The sequence below is a fragment of the Bison bison genome, unplaced genomic scaffold (assembly GCF_000754665.1).
Source record: "Bison bison bison isolate TAMUID 2011002044 unplaced genomic scaffold, Bison_UMD1.0 scf7180017864302, whole genome shotgun sequence".
NCBI lineage: Eukaryota > Metazoa > Chordata > Mammalia > Artiodactyla > Bovidae > Bison > Bison bison.
Genome location: NW_011494874.1, coordinates 1,531,068 through 1,542,827, shown reverse-complemented (window position 1 = coordinate 1,542,827; position 11,760 = coordinate 1,531,068). Strand labels below are relative to the sequence as shown.

General features: G+C 51.5%; 1 protein-coding gene across 4 annotated transcripts in view; it reads left to right on the top strand.

Annotated features, from left to right (window-relative positions):
* Positions 1–4,572: 4,572 nt before the first annotated feature.
* ZNF839 (zinc finger protein 839) overlaps positions 4,573–11,760 on the top strand; it is a 9,155-nt gene continuing 1,967 nt past the window's right edge. For 2 of the 4 annotated variants that reach the window (XR_826264.1, XM_010851334.1), the window contains exons 1-6: positions 4,573–6,190; positions 7,101–7,316; positions 8,821–8,913; positions 9,591–9,740; positions 11,423–11,540; positions 11,700–11,757. Coding sequence is in view for 3 of the 4 variants with exons in the window: in XM_010851334.1 (XP_010849636.1) it covers positions 5,399–6,190; positions 7,101–7,316; positions 8,821–8,913; positions 9,591–9,740; positions 11,423–11,540; positions 11,700–11,757 (1,427 nt within the window). In the remaining variant the exon portion in view is untranslated. Of the gene's footprint in view, positions 6,191–7,100; positions 7,317–8,820; positions 8,914–9,590; positions 9,741–11,422; positions 11,564–11,699; positions 11,758–11,760 lie in introns of all 4 variants that reach the window. The other 2 variants (XM_010851333.1, XM_010851332.1) reach the window with 2 other exon arrangements.

Genomic DNA, 11,760 nt, shown 5'->3' with positions numbered 1-11,760 from the left:
GCCGCAGGTGAGGAGGGGCCGTGGGGCAACTGAGGCCCGGAGCGTGCCGAGAGGCCTCGCGCGGGGAAGGAAGGCTTCTCCGCTTAGGCCTTAGGGCCGCCCTGCCCGAGAGAGCGGCCGTTACAGTTCAGGGCGTCCCCATACTCGGCTCCCTGGGGACGGCAGGTCCCCCGCCCCTGTCAGCGCCGGCACCGTCGGCTCCTCCACCCCGCCGGGCCCCTGCCCGGGGCTCCTTCGCGCCGCCTGGCTGCTCTCGCGGGCGTTTCGTCCCGTTTTCGTTGAGCGCTCACGGTGTCTAGGCGCTGCGGCGGGTGCGGCGTTTGAACCCAGTCCATGAAGAGCGGCCGGACCTGGAGGCTGCTCGCGAGTGAGGGGTCCCCAGGCCTGACAATGGAGCGGAGGCCTGAATAGCTTAAAAGGAACCAACGTAGAGGGTCTTTCAGGTGGAAGGTGCTGCAAATGGCCCGGCCGAGACTCGGGGGCGGAACGAAGTACATTCTAGTGACTTGATGCAGCACCTGCTCGCAGTGGTGGCGCCTGCGTTTGCAACCCCTGTTACAGACCCGGCAGGTGCCTGACATTCGCTTAATGAATGAAACCCGTGGGAAGCACTCCGTGTGCTAGCCAGCGTCCTTTCTCAGTGGCCTGATTTCCGGGTCACACAGCTCTTGGCCGCTAAGGAAGCTGGAACTCGAACATGGGTCTTGCCATCCCAGAGCGTCCAGAGTAGCATCCGAGCCTGAGGTCGTTCATGCCACCTGTGAAGTCACATCCCCTTTCAGCACTGGGCTTGTGAATGTCACCGTGCTTCTCACTCCAAAAGTGCCACAGAGATCCTGCCTCTAGAAGAAATAGGTAGTAGAATCAGCAGTCTTCACGAAGTTTATATTTTCGTTTCTGAGGGATTTGGCCAGTTAAGATTGGTACCCAGTTGGTCATCAAGACTGGAGAGTTGTCTCACTCAAGTTTGGGGAGACAAGTATGACTGCCCAAACACCAAACTTCTTAGAAGTGTGACCTTGGGTAATTCAACCTCTTTGGACTTTGGCTTCCTTATTTGTAGGACGTTTGTCTCCTACTGTGCTGAAGAAATAAATGCCTCCCACCGAAGTCCCACAGCAGGTCTGTGGAGTCAGAAGGGTTCCGGTGGCCGAGTCTGTCCATCTCCTCTCTGTATCCGGCACTGTGCTGGACTGCTTGGGTCTCAGCAACCACACAAAAGTGTTTTTATCGGCATTTTATAGATGAGGAAGGAGCTGAGAGAGGCTGAGTGATTACTCCGAGCCTCCCCAGGCGTGGCTGCACTCCAGGGTCTGTTAAATGTGGCTATAGCTTTTTGGGTTAGATAACTTAGGAAAGAGCCCAAAAATGATGTATTCCCCAAAATGAAAGCAAACTTAACTGGAGTTAGACAGCATGATCATGTTCTCTAGCTCTTCTCATTGGGGTGATATAAATACTTAATGCATTCATGGTACTGTGGTTTTGCACTCAATTCTGGTAATGCTCTTTTCCCCCTGGCTGTGCCACAAAGGCCACAGAGACGCACGAGATGGAGTTATGATGTGACCAAGGGGGTGACTCGTCACTCAGATGACTTCTGGTCAAGGGCAGAAAGCTAGAGATACTACATAAATAGGACACGGCCAAATGCACTTAGAGAAAGGGCCAAGTTGCTTTTGGCCGAGGGGGATGAGAAGAGGTGGTCTGAGCTAGACCTGGGAGGGTGGGTCCAAGTGGAAAATACAGAAGAGGAGAGGCGGTAGGGGGCGGGGACCCAGGCGTGATTGGAGAACCCAGGCAGAGGAGGGTCTCTGGGGGGTGGTGTGGATTCAAAGGTACAGACTAAACACTCCCTCAGGTCAGCACCCTCAGTTCCCAGCCTTGTTCCTGCCCCACAGAGAGATTTTTCAGTTTCCTCCACACAGAGTGCTCCTTTTCATGCATTGGTGCAGTCACACGTTTTTCCTTACACCTAGAACATCTGTTCCAAAAATTCTACTCATCCTACAAGGCCCCCTGCGGAGGTCACCTCTTCGGGAAGCCCGCCAGCCCTGAGCTGCCCCTGCTTCTCTCACTGCACCTGTTGCGCCGTGGCAGTGATGTTCTCCTAGCAGCATTCCGCAATTACTGCCTTCAGGTGTAGCTGTGGAGCTTTTGAAAGCACAGACGTTGAGGCAAAGTGCAGACCTGAGTCAGCAGGGCTGCAGGTGGCAGGCCTGGGAGGGGAAACCCGCCACCCGCGGGTGAGGCTGGGACCTGACTTATTTATGAATTGGCCCCCAGCGATACTCAGGAAAAGTCTGTTGAATGAAACAGACATATAACAGGTATCAGGTAGAATACCCACTTGGTAAACTAGTCTTCAGAGCAGATTAAAAATCAGACCAGCTTTGCCTCTGAGGTAATTCAGAAACAACAGGATTTGCTCTGTGTGTGTGTGTGTGTGTGTGTGTGTGTGTGTGTGTGTGTCTGTAATGGCATTATCTGATAATACCCCAGGAGCTTAGAGAAACATTGTGATTGGTAGTAAAAAGAAACAAATGTGATTCTTAAAGGATATGCAAAGTAAAGCTAGTTGTCATTTGATTCATGGTGGCTCAGGGCTAGCTCTGCACACCTACTCAAAAACCAGTATATTGAATTGTCTGCTGTTTGTAGTAGTATATAATGTGCAGACAGATCTACTCCAACCTCCAACTTGATTTCAGTGTGGGTTTTCATTCTGTCCTGTGTTTTATTTTTATTGACCCTCTCCTTGGTAGAGGGTTGAGTCCAAAGAGGGCCTCTTAGTGGCCCCAAATTGGTGGTTCTCAACGGGGGCAGTTTTGCCCCACAGAGGGCACTTGGCAAAGTCTGGTGATATTTTGGTTTTGGTTTTAATCTGTTTGGCTGCCCTGGGACTTAGTTGGGGCACGCGGGGTCTTCATTGTGGAGCACAGGCTCTGGAGTGCGGGGCACCGGCTTAGTTGCCCAGAGACACGTGGGATGTTAGTTCCCCAACCAGGGGTGGTACCCACATCCCCTGCACTGGAAGGCAGATTCTTAACCACTGGACCCCCAGGGAAGTCGCTGGAAACATTTTTGATTGTGACAGCTTGGGGAGTGCTGCTGGCTTCTGCTGGGTAGAGGCGGGGCTGTGCTCAACGCTGCCCAGCTCAGCTGGCATGACAGACTTATTGGTCCAAGATGTCAGCTGTGGCAAGTTGAGAAAGTCAGCTCTGGGTGATGAGGTTTATCTCTCTTTTCTCTTTTTGTTTCTGCTCAGTGAAGGCAGGAACCTAGTTTTGCTGCCCCCCCGCCGAGACCATGACTGCTGTCTCCCGAACACCTACACTTTGTATCAGGCACAAGGTCACTGCTCAGTAACTTGGTGCGGACTTCCCTGGTAGTCTGGTGGCTAAGACTCCGCACCCCCAAGGCAGGGGGCCCAGTTCGATCCCTGGTCAGAGGACTAGATCTTGCATGTCACAACTAAGAGTTTGCATGCTACACTAAAGATCCCCCGTGCCAGAGTGAAGATTGAAGATACTGAGTGTCGAAACTAAAACCTAGCATGGCCAAATAAATAAATATTCTCTAAAAAGCACTTGTGGAACCTGGTCGGCAGCAGCCCTCGCCTTTGGCGGGTGCTTTCTGTTACAGCGCTGCCTTCAACCCCCTGGACATACATCCCTGTGACAGTGCCAGTGTTCCTTCTGGGATCCAAGAAGCAAGACTGCTGGGTCAAAAGGCACGTGCATTTAAAATGTTTTCAGGGACTTCCCTAGCCATCCAGTGGTTAGGACTCTGCTCTTTTACTGCCAAGGGCTCAGATTCTATCCCTGGTTGGGGAACTAAGATCCCACAAGTCATGGGGCCAAAAGGATAAAATAAAACTTTGTTAGATGTTAAAAAAAAAAAGCTGATGAAGAAATGCAGCCCACCTCCTAGGTGTGTGCCCTGGAGAAATTTACACGTGTGTACACACACATCTGCGATCCGTGACCGTGCAAAGCAGACCAGAGAGCGCGGGGCGGGAGGCCACCTGTGCCTTGTGCTACAGAGCAGTGAGCGCCCGAGGGCTACGCACTTCCCCGCGGAGGAGTTTCACGAGCAAGGCGGAAAACCCACCAGGATGCCAGAGATGACGCTCACTTGTGTAACATTTGAAAACTCATCAAGACAGAACAGACAAGTGAGCGCCCGAGGGCTATGCACTTCCCCGCGGAGGAGTTTCACGAGCAAGGCGGGAAAACCACCAGGATACCAGAGATGATGAGCAGTGAGCGCCCGAGGGCTACGCACTTCCCCGCGGAGGAGTTTCACGAGCAAGGCGGGAAACCCACCAGGGTACCAGAGATGGTGCTCACTTGTGTAACATTTGAAAACACATCAAGACAGAACTGCTTATTTTCAGGGACACCTACAAGTATAATATGGGCTTCACTGGTAGCTCAGCTGGTAAAGAATCCACCTGCGATGCAGGAGACCTGGGTTCGATCCCTGGGTTGGGAAGATCCCCTGGAGGAGGGCATGGCAACCCACTCCAGTATTTTTGCCGGGAGAATCCCCGTGGACAGAGGAGCCTGGTGGGCTGTAGTCCATGGGGTCGCAGAGTCGGACACGACTGAGTGACTAAGCACAAGTGTGATATAAAGAATGCGTGCAAATGACAAACAGCACATTCGGGCTGGGGGAAAACAAGGCGTGCAGACGTGGGACAGGAAGGCTTCCCAGTGTAGTAATGTTGCGTGTCAAAACGTAGGTGGTCGGGACCCGAGTTGCATAGTTCTTTATGGCTTTTTTGGTTTCCAGAATTTCACTCAAAACTTTAAAAAATAAGGCCATGTATTGAACTGAGTCCAATTTAGAGTACTAAGAACTCCAAGTACATGTGGTAAAACTATAAAGGATATTTTTTAATGGTTCATGTGATCAACTGAGTGGATTTAAAAAAAAAAATGTAAAAAAAAAAATGTAGATACTGGGTTAGCTAAAAAGTTGATTCGGTTTTTCCCGTTAAGATTGTACAGAAAAAGCTGAACAAACTTTCTGGCCAACCCAGTGCTATCAAAAGGCATTTATGTAGGAATGGTGAGTAGTTACATGAGCTTTTATTTTGTGTATATAAGCAAATGCTTCTTATGTATGCAAGTACAAGAAATGTGACGTAAAATAGATGACTATGGACTGGGCAGAAAGGTTGAGAAACGTCAGTGTAAACAGAATAGATACAGAGTTTTTTATATGTAAGATGTGTAAGTTAGAAAAAAAATCTCAGCAGTGGGTTTAAGATGGGAACAAAATTGCAGAAATGTGATAAACACAGTGCTTCTTTTCTTTTTCTGTGTTTAAGCAATTGGAAGCCATTTGCATCAAGGTAAGATCTGGAGAGACGAAAGGTCAGGAAAAGCCGATGCCCGCGCTGGCCACCATCCAGTCCAAGCTGGCCGGGCCGGGCCCGCCGCCCAGCGGGCACTGCAGTGCGGTGGGGCTCAGCTCTCAGCTGCTGGGGCCGCCGCCACGCGTCCTGAGTCACCATCCCCGGCCTCCGGTTCGCGTGTTCGTACAGAGGCCGCTGCCTGCCCTCCGGCCAGTCCCTGTGAAGACAGTCTCGGCCACCGAGCCTCCGAGTGGCCGAAGCACTGCGGCCGTCCGTCTGTCGGCCTCTGACCCGCCGGCAATCACATCTGTTTCATCCAGTTCAGCAAATTTATTTATTTCCAGCTCGCAAACAAAACACGCTGAGAAACTAAAGAAGTCTCTAAAAGTGAAAACACGTTCTGGACGGATATCTCGACCTCCCAAGTATAAAGCTAAAGATTATAAATTCATCAAGACAGAGGATTTGGCTGATGGTCACCCATCTGACTCCGACGACTACGCCGAGCTGAGTGTGGAAGAAGACGAAGATCAGAGAGGAAGGCGGGCGCTCTTTGACTTAGCAACCTGCTCCCTGAGGCCCAAAACTTTCAAGTGTCAGACGTGTGACAAGTCATACATAGGAAAGGGGGGGCTGGCCCGGCACTTTAAACTTAACCCAGGCCATGGCCACCTGGAGCCTGAGATGTCGCCATCTGAGAAGGCCAATGGGAGCGTGATCGCGGGCCCCACGAAGGGCAAGACCTGCAGCCTGGCGTCCCAGGGGCCGCCCACGCCAGCTCTGCCAGTTGAGGAAGGGGCTGCGTCAGCGCGGCGTGGCCTGCAGGTAACCTTTCTGTCGGTGGTTGTGTCCTCGTTCCTGCACGTTGTCCTTGAGTGGACGATATGTGCGCACTGGTGCCGGGTGGGCACGGAGCAGTGTGCCTCCTGTCTGGGCAGCCTGGCTCACCGCGTGCCGTGGAATGCAGGTGCGGGTCCTGCAGGGCCGGTCAGGGAAACGAATCGCAGCGCTCTTGCTGATGCTGACATGACCGTGGCCTTGGGAAAGGTTTGCGTGGGGGCGCTGGTCCACAAGGCTGCTTCCTGGACCGTCTGCAGTAACACGCGGCCTGCCGGGTTCTCTCCCCGCTTTTCCCCTTTCAAAACTCACAAACAGAGCAGATCCAGTCACCATGGATTTGCATTACCACATCAGCATGTATTTACTGAAGCCCAGTGTGTGTGGGGTGAGCATTTGTGTGACATGTGCACTAGTCCGTTATTTAAAAACAGCAGTTGAGGTGTTTCCCTGGCAGTCCAGTGGTTAGGACTCTGAGCTTACACAGCCTGGTTAATTTTCTAAAGTCCACCTCTGTATATTTCCAAACGATGACTTTTACGGTATTTGAAGTGTATCCAATAAAAGAAGTTTAGAAGTCATGGGTGAATTATGAATGAACAAAACTCAGGTCAATTTTTAATATGCCAGTGACATCAGAAGAGTTTTTCGTTTCATTTTGGGCACAACTCCATGATTATGGTTTGTCAGCCCAGATTTGCAGGCTGGTGTTCATCTGGTATCTTAAAGGGAACCTTTGTTTAAGATGCATTGATTATCATTAATGTGTCTTGATTATGCCAAGAAGAATAATTTACAAGTTTCTTGTTTTGATGATATTTTTTCTTCTCTAAGGTTTTCATTACGGTGTATAAAGCATGATTATTTTATTTTGGTTTGGGTGTGCACCCCAATCTAGAATGGTCAGTCTGTGGAAGTTGAAGAAGCGCTGGTATCTGAAGCAAAAAATGGAAGTTTTTCAGCCCTTTTGGGATCAGAGAGACATCCCGGACCTAGAAGAAGCAGCTTCTGCATGGTCCCCGCAGAGCCCAGCACGGCCGTCCTGGAGCGGAGCGGCACAGCTCACCCGCCGGTGGGTGCTGGGGCCGCGAGGAGCAGGGCCAGGCTCCAGGAGGTGCGTCGCCCTTAGAGTCCCGTTCTTGAAACCCGTGTCTCTGGCATGGTATGTGGCAACTCTCTAGGTTTCTGAATTTCAGAGTAAAATGCCCAGAAGGACTCAAACAGTTCACCTGATGTGTAATGGGATGAATGCTCTATTCAGAGATGGCATTGCCCGAAATGATTCTTAGGTGTACCAGCTGCTTGCCTTGATAACTTGTAGAATAATTATAACTTGGGTTTGTGTGGAAGCAGTTTAGAAAAGAATAGAAATGGTGGTTTTTTTTTTGTAAAAAGTTTCAAGATATAAAAGCATGTTTCGGGTTTTAAATTCTAGAATCTCCTTTCTAGCCCCTTGAAAGTAGGTTTATTGAATTTAGTTAGATTGGCTTAGAAGAGTGGGACCCCAAACTTAGGTTGTCTTTGGCAAGGATATATTTATTTGCCTGCATCTTAAAGAAAATAAGTAAAAGAATAGCAAAGGGAAAGCACAGCTAAGTATGTGAGACAACCAGCCCCAGAGAGTGGCTTTCTGGGCCCTGGGCCTCCAAACTACACATGAGGGGAAAGTGGTTTTCAGAGAGGAAATGGCTTTCTAGAAAGCCTAGGAGGCTGCAGGATCCAGCGGGAAATTTAAACCCGGGTGAATTAACTTTCCTCCCCATGGGCTTGTTACCAAGTCCTGGCTGAGTGAGTTTTAGGAGTAGGAGGTCAGGAGGCTTCTGATGTGATTTGCTCACTAACATTTGAAATGAGCGAATGGCTTCCATCCTGGGAGCACTTTCTGCTGGTTCCAGCCGCGCTCAGTTCACTGTGTGTCAGTAGCTCCGCTTAGATGAGGAACTGGAACCCCAGAGACACTCCCTGTGGGTCAGGTCAGTGAGGCCACTGGAGTGCGTGGCTGGGACCCGCAGCGCCGCACTGTGCCGCGGAGAATCAGGGACCCTCTGAGGAGCGCCTCTTTTGATCCCACACAAGAGAAGCTCCCCAGAGATGGGCACTGGTTTACACACGACTGGGGGTGTCCGGTATCAGGCTCCGTCCGGGGTGTGGGGGTACACCGTGCCCACGACGCCGTCCGAGGACTGCACCCTCCTGCGTCATCCACGCGCCCCGCCCAGCCCCTCCCCATGTCCGCGTCTCCTCCTGCCTGTCCCTGTGCCTTGGTGTGGTCTCCTGGCTGCAGGCTGCCTCGGGACTTGCTGTGTTTTTGGCTCTGACACCAGTTGGTGAGCCCTGGGGAGCGAAACCTGTTTCCCCACCGTGGCTGTGTCCTCATCCAGGGCCTGGTACCCACTGCTCGCTCAGTGCTCCCGTCGGGGGCAGACTCTGAATGCAGAGTCGATCACAGGACTGGTTATGCGTGAGCATGTGAGCTGTGTAGCAGGCACAGCGCTCCCAGTTGAGAGTTGCTTCGTCACTGAGACTAGGCAACTTTCTGCTTCCTGTGGTTTTTGTTGCACCAACTTGCTGGCTGCTGGGAAATTCTTTCAAAGATGTCAAACACTTTCTTCCGGTAGCTTCTCCACCAGTGTGACCGGGACGATCTAGTGGAGTTGGCTCTGCCTCGACTGGCTCAGGTTGTGACCGTGTATGAGTTTCTTCTGATGAAGGTGGGTCTTCTTAGTGTTTCTAAGCAACTGAGGGGATGATCTGAAGTTATTTAGAAACGCATCCTTTATAATATTTTCTTAGACGGAGCCAGGCCTTGGGAATCATCTCCTTTCCCCAGAGAGGGCTAAAGTGGGCCGGCTGGTCCGGCCTGGGCACCCAGCACAGGGCCGTCAGGCAGGCCCGCGTGGACTCGGTGTGCGGGAAGAGCCACAGTCACCTTTCTTCTCGCACCCACGCCCCTGCCAGCCGCCTCCACGGCAGCCCCGTCCCCGGGGAGCCTGTGCTGAGATGTGGCCTTGCTGCCTGCACCCACACTTCAGGAGCACCCCAGGAGTGGAGACCTGGCCCTCCCCCGGCTGCAGGCCCCAGAACGTGCCTGTTTGGTCCTCAGGGCCTGTCTGTCCTGTTCCCCCGGCCGCCGTTCTGCGGCGGCCCTCAGCAGGGCTGGTTTGTTTCCTGGGCTGCTTCTTCCGGGCTGTCTGCTGTCCCACTGAGCGCAGTGCAGGGCACACTTTACTCTCGCTGGGGAGCGAAGGCCAAGTCTGCTGACAGCGGCTGGGGGCTTAGGAATGTCCTTCCCGCCTTAGGATTACTCTCTGTATTTTCCATATCTTTGCCTTGGGTCGAAACATCCTTTTTTTTTTTTTTCCCCTTTGTCATCTTTATCTTCACTGAGGTTGAAAAAGGTCATCTAGCAAAACCTCTCTTCCCATCTGTATACAAGGAGTTTGAAGAGCTGCATAAAATGGTTACGGAAATGTGTCAAGATTACCTCCGTAGTTCTGGACCCTGCTTTCAGGAGCCCCTGGAAGTAAACAACAGTAAGGTAACAAGCTCCCGTGGGAAGTCTCGCCCAGAGCCAAGGGGAAGCTGTCCAGTAAAGAAGGAGGATGTTTATTTTAGTCATGACATCTTCATAGTCAGCTTCTGTTTAGCTCTTTCTTCCAAAAGTGATACATGCTTTTTTCAGAAAACTCAGAAATGCAGATAAGCTAAAAAAAAAGGAAGCACCCACCATCCTCCCACTCACCGATGATCACAGTGAATAGGTGGTATCTTTTCTTCGTTATGTAGGTTTTTGCAAAGGGATGAATCACACAGGGACCAGCAGTTATTGTTCGTGGTTGTGTTCCCAGAGCTCCCATTTCAGTGTCCTTGCCTTTAGCTATTTTGGGTCCTTGACAGAAATACGCTGTAAACTGACGTGGTTTTACTTGTTTTGGATAAAACCTTCCACTGGGCAGAGCATGTGCCCGTGGGCAGGTCATCCGGGGGACTCCCTGCGCCCAGCTCAGAGACTCAGGTCCTTGCCCCGCTGAGCGCCTCTGGCTGCGCCAGGTCCCCCAGCTCCCCCCTCGGCAGAGGGCAGCCCTGAATCATTAGTCGTCTTTTCTGGCTTTCGAGATGCTGTGCTTTTCAGTAGTCTGGTTTTGACACACTCTTTTAACAACATGGGTGGGCTTGGAGGGTATTATGCTGAGTGACAGAAGTCAGAGAGAGGAAGGCAAATACCATGTCGTCTCACTTACATTTAGAATCTCAGAAAGGACAACAAACCAGTGACTACAGCAAGGAAGTAAGTAAACAAAGCGGGGTCATGTGTATTAAAAAAATTGCTCCTACAACAATGAGTAACACTTAGGCCATGTTGACTTTAAGAGCTCCTAAAGTTTGATTATACCCACAATGGAGCTGCCTGCCTAGAAAGGGTAGTGTTTCAGAGTCATTACTTCTATAGGAAGAAGTATCTTGATCCACACTGTAACATACCATGTGGGTTTTCTGGGTTGTCCTCATTCGTTTTATACAAATTCAATGCTAAATATAAACTGACACGCGTCCGTGTCTTCTTCAGCTGCGCTGCGTCTTTGTTGCTCTGCAGGGGCTTTTCTCTAGCTGCAGGGAGCAGGGGCTGCCCTGTGGCAGTGCTGGGCTTCTCGCTGTGCTGGCTTCTCTCGTGGCGCACGGGCTCCAGGGTGCACAGGCTTCAGTAGCTGTGGTTCCCGGGCTCTGGAGCACAGGCTCAGTAGTTGTGGTGCTGCGGCTTCGTTGCCCCGAGGCATGTGGGATCTTCCTGGACCAGGGATCAAACCTGTGTCTCCTGCATCAGCAGGCGAATCCTTTACCCCTGAGCCACCAGGGAGGCCCTATGTTTTATCGCCTTAAATTACGTTTTTTTTTTTTTTTTAATGTAATGGATTTTTCACTAAGCCTCACATAGATGCCCCGGTTGGCAGTGGTCACCTACCTGTTCATACATAACCTGCCAGATGAGCAGGCGTGGATGCCATCCAGGAGGAACAGTGGGCAAGAAAGTTACCGTGGAGTCAGACTAACGTCGTGCAGCCGTGACGCCAGTGCGTCTTCATCCTTCCCATTGTCCTCATGGCACCTTGCTGTACAAAGGGGCTCCATGGGTTCAGACTCAGGCCTTTATTCTGAAGTGTGGACATGCTTCTGAATCTTGTGTTTTGAGTGAAGCATCTCTATGGGCCCCTTTCTTCTCAGGTTGCCGAGTCCATAGGAATCACAGAGGAATTCCTAAGGAAAAAAGAAGTACATGCAGACTGCATTCCCTACAAGTGCACCAGCCCGGAGGAGGCCCCAGAGGAGCTGGAGGGAGCAGGTCCGAAAAAGAGGGCGAATGAGGTGGGCATGGCCCGAGGGGTGCCAGCGGGGAATTGTTGGGGTGGACCGCTGGGACTCACAGCACTTCTCCAGGGAGAAGAGGTGCCGGTTGGCCTGTTTCTTCCTAGTCTTAGCTGGTTGGGCCTTCTCTCCCTAGATTGCAGGGGACGGGCTGGCCTCAGTGAAAAGGACCAGGAGAGACGAGTGTCCTGCTGAAG